The sequence below is a fragment of the Lynx canadensis genome, chromosome B1 (genome assembly GCF_007474595.2).
Source record: "Lynx canadensis isolate LIC74 chromosome B1, mLynCan4.pri.v2, whole genome shotgun sequence".
Taxonomy (NCBI): domain Eukaryota; kingdom Metazoa; phylum Chordata; class Mammalia; order Carnivora; family Felidae; genus Lynx; species Lynx canadensis.
In genome coordinates, this window is record NC_044306.2 from 103,466,290 (window position 1) to 103,491,060 (window position 24,771).

The window sequence follows — 24,771 nt, forward strand, 5'->3', positions numbered from 1 at the left end:
AAAATATCATCAGAAACACCAACTCAACAGGCAACACAATGGCATTAAATTCATATCTTTTAGTATTAATTCTAAATGTTAATGGACTAAATGCTCCAATAAAAAGACATAGGGTATCAGAATGGATGAAAAAACAAGACCCATCTATATGCTGTTTACAAGAGACTTATTTTAGACATAAAGACACATGCAGATTGAAAGTAAGGGGATGGAGAACCATCTATCATGCTTATGTTCATCAAAAGAAAGCTGGAATAGCCATACTTATATCAGACAAACCAAATTTTAAAATAATTACTGTAACAAGAGATAAAGAAAGGTACTATATCAAAATTATCTACCAAGAAGCTCTAACAACTGTAAATATTTATGTCTCCCATGTGGAGGCATCCAAATATATAAATAAATTAATCACAAATATAAAGGAAACTCATTGATAATAATACCATAATAGTAAGGGACATCAATACCCCACTTAAAGGAATGGACAGATCATCTAAGCAGAAAATCAACAAGGAAACGATGGCTTTGAATGACACACTGGGCCGGATGGATTTAACATATATATTCAGAACATTTCATCCCAAAGCAGCAGAATACACATTCTTCTTGAGTGCTCATGGAACATTTTCCAGAATAGATCACATACTGGGTCACAAATCAGTCCTCAATAAGTACCAAAGGATTGAAATCATACCTTGCATATTTTCAGACCACAACTCTATGAAACTTGAAATCAATCACAGAAAAAAATTTGGAAAGACCATGAATACTTGGAGATTAGAGAACATCCTACTTAAGAATGAATTCATTAACCAAAACATTAAGGAGGAAATTAAAAATTACACGGAAGCCAATCAAAATGAAAACAAAACAGCCAAAACCTCTGGATGCAGCAAAGGTTGTCATAAAAGGGAATTATATAGCAATATAGGACTTCCTAAAGAAGGAAGAAAGAACTCAAATGCACAACCTAAACTTACACCGAAAAGAATTGGGGAAAAAAATGGCAAAAAAGTGCAAAACCAGCAGAAGAAGGAAAATAATTAAGCAGAAATAAATGATATAGAATCCAAAAAAAAACCAGTACAACAGATAAATGAAACCAGGAACTGGTTATTTGAAAAAATTAACAAAATTGATAGACCCCTAGCAAGTTTGAACAAAAAGAAAAAGGAAAGGATCCAAATAAATAAAATCACAAATGAAAGAAGAGAGATCCCAACCAATACCATAGGAATAAAAACAATAAAAAAAGAATATTATGAGCAATTATATGCCAACAAATTGGCCAATCTGAAAGAAATGGATAAATTCCTAGAAATATATAAACTACAAAAACTGAAACAGGAAGAAATAGAAAATTTGAACAGACTCCTAACCAGTAAAGAAATTGAAGCAATAATCAAAAATCTCCCAACAAACAAGAATCAAGGGCTGCATGGCTTTCTTTTTTTTTTTTTTTCAATATATGAAATTTATTGTCAAAATGGTTTCCATACAACACCCACTGCTCATCCCAAAAGGTGCACTCCTCAATACCCATCACCCACCATCCCCCCCTCCCACCCCCCATCAACCCTCAGTTTGTTCTCAGTTTTTAAGAGTCTCTTATGCTTTGGCTCTCTCCCACTCTAACCTCTTTTTTTTTTCCTTCCCCTCCCCCATGGGTTTCTGTTAAGTTTCTCAGGATCCACATAAGAGTGAGAACATATGGTATCTGTCTTTCTCTGTATGGCTTATTTCACTTAGCATCACACTCTCCAGTTCCATCCATGTTGCTACAAAGGGCCATATTTCATTCTTTCTCATTGCCACATAGTACTCCATTGTGTATATAAACCACAATTTCTTTATCCATTCATCAGTTGATGGACATTTAGGCTCCTTCCATAATTTGGCTATTGTTAAGAGTGCTGCTATAAACATTGGGGTACAAGTGCCCCTATGCATCAGTACTCCTGTATCCCTTGGGTAAATTCCTAGCAGTGCTATTGCTGGGTCATAGGGTAGGTCTATTTTTAATTTTCTGAGGAACCTCCACACTGTTTTCCAGAGTGGCTGCACCAATTTGCATTCCCACCAACAGCGCAAGAGGGTTCCCGTTTCTCCACATCCTCTCCAGCATCTATAGTCTCCTGATTTGTTCATGTTGGCGACTCTCACTGGCGTGAGGTGATATCTGAGTGTGGTTTTGATTTGTATTTCCCCGATGAGGAGCGACGTTGAGCATCTTTTCATGTGCCTGTTGGCCATTTGGATGTCTTCTTTAGAGAAGTGTCTATTCATGTTTTCTGCCCATTTCTTCACTGGGTTATTTGTTTTTTGGGTGTGGAGTTTGGTGAGCTCTTTATAGATTTTGGATACTAGAAGGGCTGCATGGCTTTCTATGGAAACTCTACCAAACATTTAAAGAAGAGTTGACACCTATTTTTTTGAAGCTGTCTAAAAAATACAAATGGAAGGAAAACTTCCAAACTCATTTTATGAGGCCAGCATTACCTTGATTCCAAAACCAAAGACCCCACTAAAAAGAACTACAGACCAATTTCTCTGATGAACATGGATGCAACAATTATCAACAATATACTAGAAAACTGGATCCAATAGTATATTAAAAGAATTATTCACCACGATCAAGTGGGATTTATTCTTGGGATGCAAGGCTTGTTCAATATCAGCAAATCAATCAGTGTGATACATCACATTAATAAAAGAAGGATAAGAACCACGTGATCCTCTCAATAGATGCACAAAAGGCATTTGAGAAAATACAGCATCCTTTCTTGATAAAAATCTCAAAATACTAGGGATAGAAGGATCATACCTCACGTCATAAAGGCCACATATAAAAGACCCACCGCTAATATCATCCTCAATGGGGAAAAACTGAGAGCTTTCCCCCTAAGGTCAGGAATACTACAAGGATGTCTACTCTCACCACTGCTCTTCAAGATAGTACTGGAAGTCCTAGCCTCAGCAATCAGGGAACAAAAGAAATAAAAGGCATCCAAATCATCAAGGAAGAAGTCACTCACTCCTTTCAGATGGCATGATACTCTGCGTGGAAAAACCCAAAAGACTCTACCAAAAAACTGCCAGAAATGATACATGAATTCAGCAAAGTCACAGGATATAAAATCAAAGTACAGAAATAGGTTTCCTTTATATACACCAATAATGAAGCAGAAGAAAGAGAAATCAAGGAATTGATCCCATTTACAATTGCACCCAAACCCATAGAATACATAGGAATAAACTTAATGAAAGAGGTGAAAAATCTATACACTGAATACCATAGAAAGCTTATGAAAGAAATTGAAGAAGACACACACAAAAAAATGGAAAAACATTCCATGCTCATGGATTAGAAGAACTAATATTGTTAAAATGTCAGTATTACCCAAAGCAATCTACATATTCAATGCAATCCCTATCAAAATAACACCAGAATTCTTGACAGAGCTAGAATAAACAATCGTAACATTTGTACAAAACCAGAAAAGACCCTGAATGGCCAAAGTAATGTTGAAAAAGAAAACCAAAACCAGACCTTAAACTGTATTACAAAGCTGTAATCATCACAACAGTGTGGTACTGGCACAAAAACAGACACATAGATCAATGGAACAGAATAAAAAGTGTATGGCCAACTAATCTTTTACAAAGAAGGAAAGAATATCTAGTGGAAAAAACAGTCTCTTCAGCAAATGGTGTTGGGAAAAAGTGGACAGCAATATGCAGAAGGAAGAACCTGGACCACTTTCTTACACTATACACAAAAAATAAACTCAAAATTGATGAAATACCTAAATGTAAGACAGGAAGCCACCAAAATCCTAGAGGAGAAAATAGGCAGCAGCCTCTTTAACCTCAGCTGCAGCAACTTCTTATTTGTCATATCTCCAGAGGCAAGGGAAACAAAAGCAAAACTGAACTATTGGGACCTCATGAAGATAAAAACCTTTTGCATGGTGAAGGACAGGAAATCTAAAAGGTAACCAATGGAATGGGAGAAGATGTTTGCAAATGACCTATCAGATAAAGGGATAGTATCTAAAATCTATAAAGAACTTACCAGACTCAACACCTAAAAAACAAATAATCCAGTGAAGAAATGGGCAAAGGACCTGCATAGACACTTTTCCCAAGAAGACATCCAGATGGCTAACAGACACATGAAAAAGGGCTCAACATCACTCATCATCAGGGAAATACAAATCAAAGCCATAATGGGATGTCATCTCATACTTGTCAGAATGGCTAACATTAACAACTCAGGCAACAGATGTTGGTGAGGATGCAAAGAAAGGAACTCTTTAGCACTGCTGGTGGGAATGCAAACTGGTGTAGCCACTCTGGAAAACAGTATGGATGTTCCTCAAAAAATTAAAAATAGAACTAACCTACTACCCAGCAATTTTACTACTAGGAATTTGCCCAAAGGATAAAGCAATGCTGATAGAGGGGACACATGCACCCCAATGTCTACAGCAGCACTATTAACAATAGTTAAAGTATGGAAAGAGCCCAAATGTCCATTTTAAAAAATAAATATGAAAAAAGAAAGACAATGGGCAAAATACATGAAAAACTATTTCTCCGAAGAAAATACTGGGATAGCAAATAAGCCCACGGGAAGATGCTAATCATTAACTATCAGGAAAATGCAAATTAGGGATGAAGGAAATATCACTGCACACTTATTAGAACATATATAAAAAACAATGACAATGCCAAATGCTGGTAAGGATGTGGAAAAATTGAATCTCTCATATGTCGCTATGGCTAATGTAAAATGGTACACTTTGGAAAGGAATTTGACAATTTCTTTCAAACCTAACTATATAAATCATAGACCCAACCACCAAATTTCTTGGCATTTCCCAGAGAAATAAAAATATTCGTCCACATAAAAACCTGTACATGATTCTTCATAGCAGCTCTATTTTTAATAGAGCTGGAAACAACCAAAATGTCCTCGTCTCCATGAATGGTTAAACAAACCCTGGTCCATTATCAGCAATAAAAAAGGAATAAGTATCGGTATACCTATCAACTTGGGTGGATCTGAATGGCACTATGCTGAGTGGAAAAAATCAGTATCAAAAGGTATAATTTGTGATTCAATTTGCACAATCTTATGTCAAAAGCATAGAGATGGAGAACAGCTTAGTAATTGCCAGGGGTTCAGGGCTGCGGGGGGAGGCGAGGGGGACTTGGTATGACTACAAACATGTAGCAGGAGGGAGATCGTTTTGGTCATAGTTTTGTATCTTGATTTTGGTGATGGTTACGGGAATCTACACTCGGGATAAAGACGGACTTTACACACACACTGTAGCTATGTCAAATTCCTGGTTTTGTATTGTACCTTAATTAACTAAGATGTAATCACGGGAGAAAGTAGATGAAGGATGCTTGGGACCTCTCTGTATTATCCTTGCAATTTTCTGTGTGCTGTAATTATTTTTGAAAATATAGGGAAAAAATTAAAAATCCCATTTTGCCTCCGGTAGCTGTGGCCTACATTATTTAGTCAAAGGAGAAACCGTGAGACGGTACAAACCCCAATTCCGGGTTTTACACAGAAGCATGACCTGGGGCAGAAGAAAGGCTCAGGGCTGCAGAAGGCGGGGAGCCAGAGAGAGGTTTCCCTCTCCCTGAGGGTGTGGGAGGCGGCGTCTGAGCGCCTGAAGCAGGGAGGTGAGTGGCGCGCCGCCCAGTCCCAGCCCCACCCTCCGCGGGCTCCTGGAGCCCGTGCGATCCCTGCAGCAGAAGGCTGGGGAGCCAGAGGCGCGAGGACTCTGGAGCGGCACTCCTGCATTCCCGACACCGCGGCTCCAAACCTTGAGAGGACCAAGAGAACTTTCTTTGAACTGCGAACAGTTTTGGTCAACGGGATAGCCTCCCATGCTTTGGCTTCCCGCCTCTTCATTGTGGTTCTGATCCCTCGCTGCTTTCCTTCTCGAACCTGCTGGGGTGCAATCGGGAGCCCGTCAGCGCGCCAGACGGCTGTCTGGACCTGCGAGGGTGGGAGGAGGCCGCCAGCCCTGTCCCCTCGCAGCCCCCGCCCCGCCGCGCAGCGGTGCTCGCCCGGGGTAGCTGGCTGTGCCTGGCGCTCGGGCAGCGCGCGGCATGCAGTCTCTCAACATCACCCGAGAGCAGTTCTCCAGGCTGCTACGGGACCATAACCTGACGCGCGAGCAGTTCATCGCGCGTTACGGGCTGCGGCCGCTTGTCTACACCCCGGAGCTGCCGGGGCGCGCCAAGCTGGCCTTCGTGCTCACCAGCGTGCTCATATTTGCCCTAGCGCTCTTTGGCAACGCGCTGGTGGTCTATGTGGTGACCCGCAGCAAGGCAATGCGCACCGTCACCAACATCTTCATCTGCTCCTTGGCGCTCAGCGACCTGCTCATCGCCTTCTTCTGCATCCCGGTCACCATGCTACAGAACATCTCTGACACCTGGCTGGGGGGTGAGTCCGCGAGCGCACCTTCTTCTCTAAACCCCAGTCTGCCAAGGGACTCTTCCCGCCCCCTCTATTCCTTACATTTCTGTCTCTACCAAATGAATCCACTGCTCCTTCTTAGAACTTCCTCACTTGTGCTCACTTGGAGAGAAGTTTTTTGCCACTTTTAATTCAGCCCAACGTTTCTTTTCCTTGTCGCTTAAAGACATAGTTAGGAAAATGCCTAGGAAACGTACAAGGCAGTGAGGTGGGGAGTTGCACCTCTCTCCTGTTATTTCAACTCCTTTTTCCATAATTACCAGGATTTTCCCTATTTCCAATAAAAGTAAGATAAAAATATTTCACATAATAAAAGTCTCGATATCCGTTCTTCCTGCATACCTCTAGGCTCACTCCACAGTTGCCTCTGTGGCTTCCAAAGAGTGTTTTTGTAGATCTAACTCTTATATGAGGATTTAAACTATATATATATATATATATATATATCTTGTAGGTATTTGTAGATCTAACTCTTATATGAGGATTTAAACTATATATATATATATATATATATATATATATATATATCTTGGAATAGTCCTTCTTTTTAAAGATTGTATTAACAGTCAAGAAGGGAGAAAGAACACAGAAAACATAACATACCCCCTGCTGACTGATAATGAAGGAGACACCGATTTGTCCTCCTTCCTTAAAAGGGGAGTGGAAATGGCAGAAAAGCCATTCAGAGTCATTGAACTGGGAGCAGTATGTTGAGGTTGAGAAAAAAATAGACACTTCACTTCCCTAAATGATTCAGTCTTTCCAGAGACACAGCTTTAGAGCATCCTTGTAATCCGTAAGTAATATTGTCTTCTATTGTCACCAGTGTTCTTGGTGTGCCTTGGGGAGGAAGCACAGGTTGTGTTGTACCCCATTGTCATGGATGGGTGCATCCTTGAGGCCTCATCAAAATTCTTAGAAAGTGGTTGGAAATACAGAAAGAATGTGAGAGAAATGGATCATTATGCCTTTAAACCCTGTCATTTCCACTCCTTTGCTACTTCCTTTAAATCTCACTGCGGGTGTTCATTTCATCCTACATTAACAATTTGAGATTTTCTTTCCCTGGCATAGCTTTTTTCCCCCATTAATTTGCATTGGATTTTATCATTAGTGGGTCAAGAGGCTAAAATCTTTGATTCCCACGTCATCTGTAATGTAAATATTCCCAAAACTAAATTAAACATTAGAGAACATAGCATCCACTTGAGGGTGACACAGTGCAGGAATTTGCAAACTGACTTATGGGTTATAGCCTTTCTTATGCACTCTGATGAAATCATCGTCCTTGGGCATTTTAAAGTTGCCTGGTGCAACTAACTCCGCCAAATTAATGGATAAACTTTTGGTCATCATATATAACTTATTTTTTGAGGCAATGGTACAGGAGTTTTCATTTCTGCATGTTTGTGAAGACAGATTTATGAAGCATATATGTATTGCTGGATGATTATAGCTCTGTTTGTAAAGGTAAACATAGTTAAGAAAAGTGGGATGTTATACTGGGAATTCAAAGACCTGGATTACTACTTTGGCTCTGATACATGTTGATTCAACACATCTGAGCCTCAGTTTCTCAATAAAATATTAGGAATTCTGGGAGCTTGGAAGTGGAATAAAGCAGATGTTTAGCCCCTAGCCATCCTAGGAAATCAAGCCTAGGAAAGATTATAGGGTGGATCTTCCTTTCAGAGGACTTAGGTGGGCGCTGCAAAGATTTTTCTTAAACTTTCTGTTTTCCTTGCTTCCCCATTCGTGAAGGACATTTCACTTTAGCTTCTAAATGCTGAAAAAGAGTAATACATTGGGTATGTATTTTACAGGTTAGTGTGAGGATAAATGTGTTAGTAAAAGTGCTTTGAAGCAATTTATTATTCCATGAAAGTATAAGGTATTAATTCTATTAAGGATTGTTTGATTTTAGGTGGCTTATGTTTATCTGAGACAAGATTTATAGAATAAATATTCTTATAAATCAAGTAAGTAACACCAAAATTGAAGTTCAGGGGAAAGAAGAGAGCTTGCAGAGTTTCTGGAGAAAGTGATGCAAACATATTTAACCTGTCCTTTATGGGATAGGATAATAATTGCAACACTCCTTTGATAAATTAACAAAAGAGCTTTCAAGGGAATGTAATCTAATAGTTCAAAGTTAATTCACAGTCTATTATTCCATAAAGCTATTGAGGATCTTCTTTATGGAAAAGCATTTTACCTTGGTAATACAAAAAATGAACAAAGCTTATCTAATGACTTTTGGGGCCTCAGAGAATATGAAATATCCCAGAATAAGCAAATATAGGATTTAATAGAAGAGGATCCATTCTGCTGCAAGAGCACAGAAGTCAGGAAGGCTTTACCAAGGACTTTTGAGCTAGATATTGAGGAATGATTCAGATTGTTCCTAGCAGAGGAAGAAGGTTGGAGTGTGTTCTAGGAACAGGGGTCAATCCAAAGTTTGGAGGAAAGGAAAAGGTGATGAATTCCAGGAATGCTGTGTAAGCCATTTCAAGAATATAGTTTATATGTGAGCAATGGTGAAAAATGAGACAGAAGAGTAGGCTAGTGCAAATGGGGAAGAAAAGGTATATTATCAGTTATACTACACCTAAAATATGAATACCCCTCAAATTCCTTCAGAAGTGAAATAGGAAACATAAATGGAACAGCAGAGACCACTAGGAGGAAACAGTGGAGAAGGAAGTCTGCTACCTCACCTAAAGCGGGCAGGATCCCTGCAGGCAGGGGTGTCAGATCTTCTTTGGTGGTTGTTGTAGTTACTGCCTTTTTTTTTTTTTTTTTCAGAGGAGCTGAGAATATGGAATGTTATGATCTTGGCATATAATTCAAATTTAAAAGTAGAATTGTGTAAAAGAAAACCTCTCTGTGGGTTTGGCCACGAATAATTCATGAACCTCCAGTTTGTGACTTCTCAAAGCCTCCCTCTCAAACATTTCTGACAAAGGTAGAGCTATAAATGACTGTTTTTTTCTTCTTTAGTCCACTTATCTCCCTTGCTAGGGACCAGTGTTACCTACTGAGTCAAAGCCTGCATTTGGACAAGATCTCCAGGTGATTCATAAGCACATGAAAATTTGAGAAGCACCACTATAAGTAATGATTTTCAGACTTGGCTGCCTAGAGAACCTCCTGAGAGACTTTGAAAATGATCTGTGCAGGCCCCAGTCCAAACTAATTACATCTGACTCTCTGGAGCCAGCTTGCACTGACTTACAGAGTCCATTGTGTTCATCTTTACTCAGTTCCCCATTCAGGGACATCATATTGTTGGCTTGAAATCAACCATGGTGGAGCTCATGGATGGCTCAGTCGGTTAAGCATCCAACTTCAGCTCAGGTCATGATCTCACCACAGTTCATGGGTTTGAGCCCCATGTCGGGCTCTGTTCTGACAGCACAGAGCCTGGAGCCTGCTTCTGTGGCTTTCTCTCTGCCCCTCCCCTGTTCACGCTCTGTCTCTCTCTCTCAAAAATAAATAAACATTAAAAAAAAAGAAGTCAGTCATGGTAGGAGTATTTACACTGTGGACATCAGCAGCTGCAGATCAGTTTATTTTTTAAAGAAAAAACCCCAAAACTCAAAACCATACAGTTGTCTTCCAGCACACCACTGAGCAAAACTTTGAGTTTCCATTTGTACAGTGGTGACACCATAAATGACAGGTGCAACAAATTATATCCATAAATATTTAGTTTATTTATATGATTTACACTCAATTTAGAAGATCTTAATTCAGCATCTGAGTTTGCTCAGCATTGAGGAAAGTGTATGTTCAATCCTTCTGTATATCTGGCATTACCATCCGAATGCCAACTCTCCGTGATCAACAGTTGATTTGCTCCCACACTACTCCCCAGAACTTCCAACATGGAGCTGGTAGGAGTAGAGATTCACTTCCCCCAAGAATAGTAAGTAGCATTTGCTTATGATTTTTTTAATCACTAATGTGAGGATGGGGTTTTATTGTCTTAGCAATTAGGAGTCCGGCCTTGGAAGTTCTGTGTGCATTCTAGTCACCAATCTGTTTGGTTCAACTTCAGCAGTGAACTTGCCTTTTGTGTTCTTGGCACCACAGAATTTACCTATCCTTATCTGCTGGCTGTTTTTCCTCATTTTGTCTCTTTTTTTCGTTCTTTAATATATTTCTTCGAAATATCTAAATGTTCCTCCAAATTTACTGACAGTATGGGGAAATTTTTTTCAACTAAATTCAGTACAATAGATTTTGCTTCTGAACAATGCTCCAGAACACTTTTCTCTCTTCTCTAGGTGTCCATAAGCTTCTCTTTTTCCTTCTTACTTTGTTTTCTATATATCAGTCTTTTTCTCTATATTCTTTCCTTCAGTGATTCTCATACTTTCTCTCATTTTTTGAGTGTGTGTCACCTGAAGCCTGGTACGCAATCTCTTTTCTTCCATTGTTCATTTCTGCATAGAGGCTACAATCAGGACTCTCCTTTTGTTGGTGATAATTCTGAAACCAGTATCTAATTATCTAATTATTGTAAGACATAATCTCTCTTATCTGTAAAGTAGGCATTTACACATGGATATCTAATTAGCATCCACCATTCTCTCACCTTACTTTGTCTCTCTGCCCAGGGTCTAAATTATTATTAATAGTACTATGAGTCATTCTTGTATTCAGCATCCTCTGAATATCTGCTGTGTGCACTGGAATATTGTAAGTGTAGAGAAAGCTGTGTCCTTGTGGAACTGCCAGGTTTCAGTTAGAGCAAGAAGGGGAAGGTGCCATTCAAAGAAAACATGGGCGAGGCAGGGGATTTCGTTGATATCAGAGATCCAGAGTGCACTATGGAGAAAGCGGGGGGGGGGGGTGTTAGGGAATGGGACCTTGGGTAATAATGGGGATATCAAGAGCCTAGATTGGGTCCAGGGGCAAGGGATGGTCTAGGAGAATAGGACTCATGGTGACTGAGATAAAAGTGAACTTAAAACATGAAGGGATTAATTCTAAAGTCTTTCCAGAAGGAGTTGGAAAATCAGTTCTAATCTTAGCCTCCTTTATGGCTCTCAGCATTAATAAATTGAGATGGGGAGGCCTTGATGGCCTTGCCAGGAGCCCACAGGTCTCTCTGCTGGCTTTCATCCTGCTGGGGGTGTAGTCACAGCCAGGGGAAGTGTGCACCCAGAGCTCTATGTATCTCCCTGCAATCCTGTTGTGGGCACTGAAAAGAATTTTCTAATGATGACTGGCAAATTGACTAAAAGCAATTACAAAAAAGGAGTTCCAAAAATACCCTAAGTAATGGCAGCCTCACTGGGAGAAGTGTACTTTCACATACACTTACTACATTTGAAGACTACTTGCTTAGGTAAAAAAAAAAAAAAAAATTGTGAAAATTAATTTTTTCAGTAGCTGATAGGAAAATTCCTATTAGAGCAGTGATTCTCAATCTTGCCAACAGATGGAATCACTTGGGGGAGTTCTTAAAATGATGACTGTTCCTACCCCTTAGAGATTCTGATTTAATTGGGCTGAATGTGATACCTAGGTACTGGATTTTCAGAAGTTCCTGAATCATATAATTTGTAGCCAAGGTTGAGAACCACTGATGTAGGGTAAATGTTGACAGCACCAAGGCTTGGGCTATTGTGAAGGTGAAAAGAAATAATGAATGTAAAGTGCTTAAATAGCACAGTGCCTGCCACCTATGCTGTATAAAAAAAGCAATCGGAATTAGAATGCTTGGAAAATGCAAAAGTAAGCTGCATAAAATGGAATCCAACATGGAACTCTGAGACAGTTCTCCCATTGTACCCAGCCACGTCTTTACTAAAGCCATACACTTTTTTGGAGTCTTAATGGTGGATTTAGAAAGAAGTCAAAAATGATTAAAATGTTGGGCTGATGTAAGATGAAAGACAAAAAGAATTATTCTCTCACTTGGAGAATGAAACTCTAACTTAACATTTTTAAATTAAAAAAATTTTTTCAATGTCTATTTATTTTAGAGAGACTGGCCGACTGTGAGCAGGGGAGGGGCAGAGAGAGAGAGGGGGAGAGAGAGAGAAAGAGAGAGAGAGAGAGACATGGAATCTGAAGTAGGCTCCAGGCTCCGCGCTGTCAGCACAGAGCCCAAGGCAGGGCTTGAACTCACAAACTATGAGATCATAATGGGGGCAAAACTCGGACGCTTAACTGACTGAGCCCCCGGGTGCCCCTGAAACTTAGCACACCCCACAGCAAGGTTTTCAGTGCATGTTACCCAGAGCCATGGTGGCTGGTGTCAGTGTGTATGGAACAGGCGGGTTCCCAGGCTTTATCAAAATAGCCCCCTTCTCTCTTGTTAATAAATGGGGTTTTGCATAACATTTCATATTTGTAAAAAAGGATTTTACTGGAAGATAGAACTGGAAGGAGGGAGGGTGAGAAAAAAACGAACACTCACTGTACACAACACAGAAATTCAGGTGAGTTTTTAGAGATTTCAGCTTGATAAATTGTGAAATAGGTTATTAAAGGAAATTGTTGAACATTATGTGGTGAAAAGATCTTAATTAGGGGGGCCAGCTCAGAGCAGAGGGATTAGACTGGAACTATTTCATTATTTGATTGGTGATTAGAAAACATCACTTACACATAATAATTTTCTCTTTTCCTATAGCATTTCAGAAACTTCAGAGTTTCTGGGGGAAATTTAAATATGGTGAAACTGATGTAAAACCAACAGTATTATGGGGCTTTTTAAAAACCATTTAATGGGAATGATGAAAGCTCTTGACAAAGAGTAGACTTACTGAAAAAAATAAAAGAAAGAAATCAAAGAGAGACCCAATGGTAGTTTGGAACTCAAATGAAAAAATGTGCCAAGGCTAACCTCTGGGTGATCTTCTCTAAAATCAATTATGGGCACACTTTAAGAAGAAAAGATACCATGGTCAAGAAATTCACTAAGTTTTCTTGGAAGGCTGCAGGGTGGTAGTAAAAGCAGTGGGATTTGTATGCGTCTCTACGTAGAGACAACAGCATTTCATGGTTAAAATAAGGACACAGAAGGGATGCCTGGGTGGCCCAGTCGGTTAATCATCTGACTCTTGACTTCAGCTCAGGTCATGATCTTGCAATTTGTGAGATTGAGCCCTGTCGTGGGGCTCTGCGCTGACAGTGCAGATCCTGCTTGGGATTCTCTTTCTCCCTCTCTCTCTGCCCCTCCCCCCATTCACGTGCTCAAAATCAATAAATAAACTTTTTTAAAAAAGGGACACAAAAGGATTTGGCAATGACAAAACTTGGAAAAATTCATTGGGCACTTAAGAGGCATAAAAAAAAATCCCTTTTTCATTTGCTTTTCTAAAATAGAGCTTAGCATGTTCTTTGGCCAGTGGTTGGTTTATTATGAATTCTTGTTTGCAACTAGAGAAGCCCATCTTAAACTAACTTAAGAAAAGGAGCGGGCGGCGGGGGGTGGGGGGGAGGGGGGAGGAGGTATTCTGTCTCATGGAACTGAAAAACTCAGGATTAGGGTTAGCTTCTGGCACAGCTGGATCTAGGTCCTCTGACAGTGACTCCGGAGGCCCCCCATCCTTCCTCTCTGTGCCCAGCCTCACTTCCTTCTGTTTTGCAGCTTCATTCTTGGACTATCTTTTTCAGGTAGTATGAAAGATGGTCCTGGACCATCTGGCTCACATTTTCTTTAAAACTCCCTATCTCAACTCAAATGTGTATCCACAGATAATTTTGTTGTTTTGATTCCTGCTTTAAAATTAAGTATTGATGGGGCGCCTGGGTGGCGCAGTCGGTTAATCGTCCGACTTCAGCCAGGTCACAATCTCGCGGTCCTGGAGTTCGAGCCCCGCATCAAGCTCTGGGCTGATGGCTCAGAGCCTGGAGCCTGTTTCCGATTCTGTGTCTCCCTCTCTCTCTGCCCCTCCCCCGTTCATGCTCTGTCTCTCTCTGTCCCCAAAATAAATAAACATTGAAAAAAAAATTAAGTATTGATTTCATTTTTTTTAAGTTTATTTATTTTGAGAAAGTGTGAGCGAGGGAGGGGCAGAGAGTAAGGGAGAGAGAGAATCTGAAACAGGTTCTGTGAGCTGTTAGCAAGGAGCCAGAGGGGTCGATCTCATGAAAGGTGAGATCATGACCTGAGCTGAAATCAGGAGTCAGAAACTTAGACGCTTAACCAACTGAGCCGCCTAGGCACCCCTGAAGATTGATTTCTAATTATTAATTTTTAAATACTCAACACAAAATTTATCTTATCTATCTAGGCAACACAAAATTTGTTCTTCTTGTGGCTGTTTCTGAGAAATACATCGCGTATAGTACCAGAAAGATTGTAGATTATTAAGGACTAGTGGAATTCTCCTTAAAATGTAATGTGTTCTTATAACACAGGAGAAATAAAAGAGGTAAAAAGACAGTTTGGTTCAGGGGCGCCTAGGTCGCTCAGGTGACCGACTTAGGCTCAGGTCACGATCTCGCGGTTCATATGTTCAAGCCCCGCGTCCCACTCTGTGCTGACAGCTCAGAGCCTGGAGCCTGCTTCGGATCCTGTGTCTCCCTCTCTCTCTTCCCCTGCCCTGCTCATGCTGCCTCTCTCTGTGTGTCAAAAATAAATAAACATTAAAAAATTATTAAAAAATTAATATAAATCAAAATGAGTAGGTCCTTAGTGTGGACAATACTGGGTTTTAATCCTGTCACATCATTTATGACTCACAAGTTACTGTACTAACTATTAACTACATTTCCTTGCATTCCATCTGCTCCTATTAGGAGATGTTATACCATGTTATAAGCTGAGAAGTTATAAAATAATGTCTGATGTTGCCCCCCAGTGGACAATGTAGCAGCATACATTACATCAAAATGCAAGATTTACATCATACTATATTTTATCAAAAATATTAATGCATATTCAGTTCTTATGATTTCCCATTGTATTTTAGTATGAAGTATACAATATTTACACATTTCCACCTATAAAACCTTTCACCTATAAAACGTGAAACGAGGTTGAAAGTCTCTTTCAATACATGTATAAAAAATATTTTAAAAAATCTCTTCTTTGCAGAATTGAGATGCATTTAATATCTGCAGTGTTATTTGCAGGTTGACAAACACAGTGTTTCACACTGGGACAATTATTTTATTTCTCCTTGCTGTAGCTTCTTCATCTGTAAATTTGGGAAACATATGCATACTTTATAGGGCTGCTGTGAGAGTGAACGACCCTGTATGTGAAGGACCCAGCGCTTAGTGGGCACCCAAAGAAAGGAAGCTAATTGTGACTTACGGCTGCAAATTATTACTATTTAAATGTTAGGGTGGCACCTGGGTGACTCAATTGGTTAAGCATCTGACCCTTGATTTCGGCTCAGGTCATGATCTCATAGTTGTTGAGGTGGAGCCCTGCATCGGGCTTTGTGCTGATGGTGCGGAGCCCGCTTGGGATTTCTCTCTTCCTCTCTCTCTGCCTACCCCCTGCTTGTGTTCTCTCTCATTCTCAAAAAAAAAATAAACATTAAGATAAAATAAAATAAAATAAAATGTAAATTTTATTTTAATTTGGTTTATAGACAATAAGGATGACAGAGTTTAAAAAAACTGTAATTACAGAATTAATTTCTCAACAACATATGATATGCACTTATATAAAACAACTATAAATAGTCCCATCCACATATAACTTAGTTTTGTTAATAAAGTCTTGAATAATTACCATAAAAATATTTACTTCTATATTCAATGAAAAGTCAAACTAGTCATTTGTAGTCTAAACACAGAAAAGAGTACTTACTTTCATTCATTTCGGAAGCAATAATATATCCTGAAAAGAGGCTTAAGTGGTAAAAGACTTGTTGGGGCTGATATAGATTTTGTAATTCCTTGCAAGGCCCATGTGTCTTTCCAGGACACTGCAGACCATAGGCACAGTCTTGCCACACTAGTATTGATACAGACACGTCCTGCTATACTGGCCTAGGGCACGGTTTCTCTTTCTGCAGCGTGTTGTGTTTCATCACCTGTTTCTGCCCCATTTGTGCACAGTTTTGCCTACATAGTTAGACCTCATATGCTAGTTTCTGGGATCTGGAGGACAAATTTCTGAAATAAAAAGTTGTCCTGGTCTTTTCCTCAGAAACTTTCACGAGAACAGACTCCTGCACATTTACTCTCAGTGGTTCTGCCCACCTGTGTACTAAAGTTTGGGGCCCTAACACACAACACATATTCCCAGAAGTCCATATTGACTCAGCTTTAGAAGTACTGTCAGGTTATTCTACAGATAGAGCAACATGTGTGGCTTTTTAAAACTTTTCCTCTACTGCAATATCTACAAACAATAAGGGATTTATTTTTTATGAGGAGGAATTTTATTGAGTCAAAATCGAATCCAAGTATCAATATAGACCTAATCCAAGCAGTGATTTCTTCAGTGGATTCTGAGGAAGAACAGTTTTACTTTAAAAAAAAAATCAGAGTGATGGAGCTTTGGTCTAATGCTTAAAATGAATTAAATGAAGACTTAATGACATAAAACATCACTCTGGGCAAGATCCGGTTAAAATTTTATATTACCTATAAATAGAATCATTAGGTGTAAAATATAGATCTTCACACTGTGTTTGCAAGATACAAAAATAGCTGGTCTATTCAATGAACACATTATTCAAATTAGATTTTCAGTGTTGAGGAAATAATACATGTGAATTTTATGACTTTGAAGACACAATCTATTTGCCTGTTTTTGGTCTTCTGCATTAGAAGGTAAGCTCCATAAAGTCAAAGACTTCATCTCTCTTGTTTATCCATCATTTAGTTAATTGCACGGTAATAGTTCTCAGTATCACCTAGTAGCTTCTCAATAAATATTTTTGGATGCATTAAAGTATATCACCTTATTCGTCATTGTACTAATATTTGAGACTTTTAAGGAATCAGTTGTATTTATTTTTGCAACATGCGGAAGAATGAGATTATATTTATCTTTTGTATATATTTTTGCTTTTTTTGGTTGCAAGGAATGAAGATTCAATTTACCTCAAATAATTGGAGTTATGGCAAGCCTATTTTGTAATAAAGAATAGAGGGATCTCCTTTGAATTTAGGGACAGTAGCAGGTAGGTCTCATGAAAACTGAAGCGGGATCCAAAGCAGCAGCTATGTGGAGTTCAGCATGAAGAATTCATGAATCTCCAGGGCTCAGCCATGAATGTGACTTTGCTCCAGTCCCCCAGTGGACAAAAACTTGCTTATGAAGTCTGATTGCTTTGTACTACCATGGTGAGCAATCGTTTGGTTTGGTCGATCTTTTTACCATTACATATCTTTCCCTTTCTGCTTTCTACTCTTGGAAAGCCGAATAAATCCTAGGGTTCCAGGTGGCTCAGGCTTGGTACAGTGTCACATGCAAAGAGACTTAGTCCAGTGACCAACACTAATGTAAAATAATTTTGATCAAAGAAATTTTCGAAGATTTTAGTTCATTACTCACAAAATTATTTCTTGAAACCCCTCTCTTCCATTTCATTCAGGTCTTTAATATTACACGTAGTAGTGCCCCACAAAACTTTTTTCACCTTGCAAAGATCGTGTGTCTTTTCGGAACACCCCAGACTGTACTGCTGCCTCAGTGATATTAATTCAAAAGCTATCACTGACTTGTGCTCTCATCTTGTAATGCAGGATGTCAAGGTCTCTCAACTTCCCTATCCCATCCCAAGGAAGCCTCCCTTGGTTAAGAACATATGCTTCAGTTACCTGTGGGAATTCTTACTACCTACTTCTTTCTATTCATCCTCATCAGTCTTTTCTCAGGTCTCCCTATTTCTATTCCTTCTCTACCCATCTCCCTCCGCCTCCTACCCTCTCCCTCTCTGTCTTTAAATCTCAGTCTTATTTATGCAAATATCCCATCCTGATATGTGACCCCAATTATTACATACAATCTGGTTAATAAAACAGCCCATAGAGAGAACCATCCAGCAGGCATGTCTTTGAGTTAAAGAGAAAAGGGTAGAGGAGAGAAAGAAGCCAGGAGAACTCTTATGCTCATTTTATCCCTGTCATATTTGTTTGTCTTTAGATTTTCTACTTTCTCATAACCCTTGTGGCCCCCACTCTTACTCATGACTTTTCTATATATCTGTCGGCTTCATCTCACAGTCCTTATTCTGTTTCCTATGTCTTAGTCCAAAGAGAAGGAATTTGACTGGCTTAGACTTTGGGCCCAAATGTCAGCAAAGGGCTAGGGGGAATAGGTGGGTTCATGTGACCCATGGGTTCATATGGGACCACTCCTTCGACAGAGTTGGAGAGAAAAGGCAGTGCGTTAGCCTGGCAGGATTGGCCTGAGATAAAATAGAGTTTCGGCTCCTTCTTTAGGAAATTCCTAGAGGCTGCAAAATGCACTAGGTTTGCATGGAATCCAGAGAGGTTAACTGACTAGTTTATGTCTCTTAAACTATCTGTGAAATTCTCAAATTTTTGGAAGAACAGTTCTCTGTAATATATTTGCAAAGTTATTTCAATAACAATGAGGAACATTTCAAATCAGCTAAGCATGAATCTTGGTTAGTTATTTCAATTGCCTTTGCTTTTTATCCTTGTCAGACTTCATTTTTAAAGGCCTTTCTTGTAGTAAATATGTCAAAGAAAGACTTTTTCTGTTTTTAAAGCAACTCTGTACACTTACACCCATTTCCTCTCTTCCTGGAGAAAGGTATATAGTAAAAAGGAAAAGAAAAAAAAAACTTTTAAAAAGGAAGAGAACTGGGGAAAAACATCCACATTTTTCTAATATTGTCAGAAAATCTTGACTTACAGATGTTACTGACAGATGGGAAACTGACTATATGAGAATGGAATTTTATTATCTTCCATTAAAAACTTTAAGGAAATCTCTAACAGAAAAAAAATTATTCAGAGAGAAGCATACAAGTCAAAATTGTATACTGAGCTATTTGGGTACTGCATGGTTTTCATACATCTTTTCAACATGTTTTCAGCTCTAGGTAGTAGCAGTGGTAGAGTATTACAGACAATCGAAGGGTTTTTTTGTTTGTTTGCTTGTTTTTTTTTTTTAAGTTCCTGAAATAAAGGGGTAAATAAAAAGTGGCTGCTTCACTGGTAACTAGAAGGAACTTTATTTGGGGGTAAACTGTACTGATTCCTTAAATTTGAAAAGGGAAAAGGAGCTAAGTGTCTGGAAAGAGCCTAAGGAAAGGAGACGCTGGTTCTTTGCTAAAACAGTTCTTCTGCCAGGCGTAAGAGGTCATTAGGTCAAGAGGTGGTAGGACCCACCTCTCCTGGCCCAGTTACCTTGGTAACAAAAATGGGCCAGGAAAGAGCATTCCCTAACAGCAAAATAGAAAGTCTTCAATATACTGTGTAACTTTCCTTGCTGTTTAGAATCTGCTCCATGGACCACCAGCAGCAGCAGCACCTGGAACCTTGTTAGAAACTGTCTCAGACCCCATCCTACGACCTATGTGGTCCATATGCACAAGGGAGTTTGAGGCTGGTTTATAATATACCATTGCTGTGTTCCACTTTTGCTTCTGATGAACATGGGATAGATTCTTTTGACCAAAGGTGAAAGACTATTGAGCACTTTTCATTAGCAAATAGAATGGCTAAATACACCTCTTTGATTACCTATTGTACCATAGAGGCAGTTACTACAGTAACCAGGACTTATGCCATTATTTTCTTCCAAGTCATCGTTATATCCAGAAGGGTACAGAATTTTATATACAATCAACTTTATTTATCTGCTTGATTTGTTGTGACAAAAACCAAGCTGATCCAAATTTAAGGGGTGAAAATTTCCTGAGTAAGTAAGCTTTTACAAAACTGTTTGCTCTGATTTTTCAGAAATTACATTTTTCCTTAATAAACTTATAGGATATTGAGTGCTTTTTCTGCTTTCTGTAGCCTAGGTGTGGATTTTCAGAGTGAAATCGATGGGATTTTGTTGTCAAAAGATATTCTTTAAATAGATTTTGATAGAATTTTTACCATTTATTAATTTATTCATTCATTTACTCATCCAACTAGTGTTTATTGACTGCCTAGTAGATGCCAGCCACAATGTCAAACTTGAGATACAAGGGTGAACAGTACGCCGTGTAGACTGTGTAAAGATTTTGAGAGACATCAGGCTTCCTGGAAAATACAAGTAGCTCCATAGCCCTGGAGTTTAGCATTCAAAGGGGAAGTGGTGAGAGATAAAGCTAGAGAGAAAAGGAAGACAGATCATGGAGAGCCTTCTACTGCTATGTTAAGGAGTTTGAACTTCATTTTGGAGCAGAGGCATCACTGTTCTAAGGCAGTGAATTTCAGAGTATGAGTTGTAACTTATTAATGAGTCATGAAGTCGTTTGGTGAGTCAGGATTAGCAACTGAAGAAAAATACAAATATATTAAATATATTAGAATAGAGAATATCAAAGATCATTTACATAATAAAACTTTTGGTTACATGTGTACACACACACACACACACACACATAAGTAAAAGTATTTCTTACTGTGTGTGTGTGTGTGTGTATATGTGTGTGTGTGTGTGTGTGTGTGTGTAATATAAAGGTATTTCTTATTGAGGTCAGAACCACTGATGGAAAGGGTTTTTATAAGGAACACAGATAATCAAAAAATCGATTTACCTATGATTGTTAATAAAGTAGTAAGTCTTTTGTATCCATTTTGGAATGTGTGGGTGTAAATGAGACTGACAAAGGCAAATTGTTTAGATTATGCCAAAAGATGTAAGCATTGGCTGAGTAGAAGAATGGCTGTCTTACATATGATTTTTGCCTAGGGCCTCCTAGCTCTCTGTTTGTATTACTGTTACTTATTACTATTTATTAGTAATTTCATTACTATTATTAATAAAAACAGCTTTTATTGAAAAAAAGTATGGCGTACTCTCTGTGGATAATGTATTTTAATTTTCGGACTGTGTTGTTAGATATTAGTAAATTATAGCATAGGAGACCCATCACTCAAATAAAGTTTAAGAAAATATTACCCCAATAAGACTCAAAAAACTAGTGTTTAGAAAAACAGGGTGGGAAAGCAATAAGAAATGTGAAAGGTGTAGAGATGAGATGTGGAAAAGAAGAAATGGAGATAATCAACATCTTCCGAGTCTAAATACACACACGGGTAGCTAATAGAGTTGTATTAATTGGGCAAGTAGTGAAGTAATTTAAAGGAATTTAAAAGAAATAACATTGATGCTTCTAAACCAGTGTGGCACACTGAATACACACTTCTTTTGTAAAGCCTTCACTAATTACTTAAAACCTGTGATCTAGGGGCTATTTTTCATGGTGGCTAAGAGCATAGAGTCTGGAGCAGACTGCTTGCTCCATCATGTGGAATATTGGAATGACCTTAGGGAATTTGGTTTAGTCCTCATTTCTTTCTACAGCTGGAGATGTTAGCAATTCCTACCTTATAGTGTTGCTATGAGGATTTTATGGAGTTTATGGCTTGAGTTAATGCTTGCTAGAACAATACCTGGCATATGGCAAATGCTCAGTAAATATTACTGGAATGGAAGTTAGTCTTTTAACTTTGAACATATCACTAGTTTCTCAGCCAAAGACACTGCTGGAAGATATAGGACACTAAACAGTGACATAGGAAGAGAGAGTAGGGGAGATCAGAGGTGGAATTTCATGCTGTTGCAAAATTCTAGAAGTTAATGAGAGCAGTGCAGAGAAAGAGATGAAAGATAACATATTAGTCAGGGTTCTCCAGGGAAACTGAATATGTATATATTGCATATAAACACATATATATTATATACCGTATATATATATACACATATATATGTGTGTATATATACACATACATATACATATACATGTATATACATATATATATACATACATACATATATATATACACATACATATACATATATATGTATATATATACAGTATATAATATATAGTATATAATATAGTATATAGTATGTAATATAGTATATAATATATAATATAGTATATAATATATAATATATAGTATATATAGTATAGTATATATACTATAGTATATAGTATATAGTATATATAAAGTATATAGTATATATATAATATAGTATATAATATATAATAGTATATAATAGCATATAGTATATAGTATACAGTATATTGTATATATTATATACTAGTATATAATAGTATAGTATATAATAGTATATAGTGTACAGTATATATATAGTATATAATATATAGTATATATATTTAGCATATAGTATATAGTATAGTATATAGTATATAATATATATAGTATATAATATATATGTATATATATAGTATATAATATATATATACTATTATATTTTATTATAATGATTGGCTTACATAGTTATGGAGGTTGAAGAGTCCCACAACATGTTGTTTGCAAGCTGGAGACACAGGAAACCCACTGCTAGTGGTAGTTCAAAGGCCTGAGAGACAGAGAATCAATGTGTAGATTCCAGTCCATGTCTGAAGGCCTGAGAATCAGAGATGTCCAGGGCAGAAGAAGAAAATTGGTTTCTCAGCTCAAGCAGGAAGGCAGAGAGCAAACTCAACCTTCCTCTGCCTTTTTGTTCTATTTAGGCTCTCAACAGATTAAATGATGTCCACTCCTGTTGGGAAGGGCCATCTGCTTTACTCAGTTCACCAGTTCAAATGCTGATCTCTTCTGGAAACAACCTCACAGACACACCTAGAGATACTGCTTAGCCAGATATGTGGGCATTCTATGATCCAGTCAAATTGACATCAAATTAACAAGAATTCATCTATAAAACGCAAACCTCCTTTTACAACTAGTCCTTTCAAGAATAGTGATTCAGATAAAACAGAGAAAGAACAGAAGAGAAGAAAACAAAACCAGAAGTCATTAAACATATATTCATTGGCATTATTTTTAGTTATAATTTATTTGAATATTATTATGTATCTGATGGTATGCTAGAGCTAGCTTGCACCAGCTCATGAGAACCACCTGTGTGCATGTCTTTCCAACTCCACATCCACTGATACCATGTTGGTAGTTTGGAATTGGCCACGGTGAGAGTATTTACAGGAGGGATATTCACAAACACTACAAATCATAATCTTTTTTCTTTTTAACTTGGAAAGCTGGTTTTTAATAATTACCAGCATATCTTCACTTGTATCCCTTGTAATGTAGATGATAAACAATAGACGGCATTCTAGGTATTACTTGCCACTGTTGGTGTAATGTATATTTTTCTTTTGTCATTTATCAATTAGATTTAGCTCATTTTTAAATGCTTTTTTTAAAATGCTTATTTATTTTGAGAGAGAGAAAGAGCATTAACGGGAGAGGAACAGAAAGAGAGGAAGAGAGAGAATCCCAAGCAGGCTCCAAGCCGTCAGCATAGAGCCCCATGCAGGGCTCCATCCACCAACTGCAAAATCATGACCTGAGCCCAAATCAAGAGTCAGATGCTTAACTGGCTTAGCCACTCAGGCACCCCAACATTTTGCTTTTGGTTTTTAAATATTTTGATTCCTTTATCCTTATCTGTATCCAAGCAAAATTATTTGGAATACTACTTTGTAATTAAATGTTTATTTGTGGGATATTGTTTAATGTCTGTTCTCTTTCCATGAAGAACAGCTAAGAGTGTTTATGTTTTGTCTTAGTCTGAATCCAAAAAGCCTTGGGGCACCTGGGTGGCTCAGTTGGTTAAGCGTCTCTTAGTTTTGGTTCAGGTCATGATCTCAGGGTTAATGAATTCGAGCCCTGCATGTGCATCCAGCTCTGTGCTAACAGCGTGGGGCCTACTTAGTATTCTCTCTCTCTCCCTCTCTCTCTCTGCCTCTCCCCATTCATGTGCATGAGCTCTCTCTTTCTCTCTCTCTCTCTCAAAATAAATAAATAAGCTTCAAAAAAAGACTTAAAAAAAAAGCCTTAAACAGTATATGACCCATAGGTGAATGAATGAACAAATGTGTAAATGAGTGAGAAGATAGAATATAGAATGTAAAATCAGTGTGATAGATTGAGAATATCCCTCCAAGCCCTTCCCACCCCACCCCCACGCCCCACAGTTAGAAGCTATGTTGGAAAGGTAGACCTTGAAGTGAAGGCTCACTCTCAAATACATTTCTACCTCAGTGGTTCTCAAATTTCACTACATATTAAAACCACCTGGGAGCTTTTTAAAATCCTAAGGCCTCACTCATATCCCATAAATTAGATTCCCTCAGTGTGAGATTTAGTCATTGATTTCTTTT

General features: G+C 38.3%; 1 protein-coding gene across 1 annotated transcript in view; it reads left to right on the plus strand.

Annotated features, from left to right (window-relative positions):
• The first annotated feature begins 6,138 nt into the window (after positions 1-6,138).
• Positions 6,139-24,771, plus strand: part of QRFPR (pyroglutamylated RFamide peptide receptor) — a 44,366-nt gene continuing 25,733 nt past the window's right edge. The window contains exon 1 of the mRNA XM_030311907.1: positions 6,139-6,478. Coding sequence (XP_030167767.1) covers positions 6,139-6,478 — 340 coding nt within the window. The remainder of the gene's footprint in view (positions 6,479-24,771) is intronic.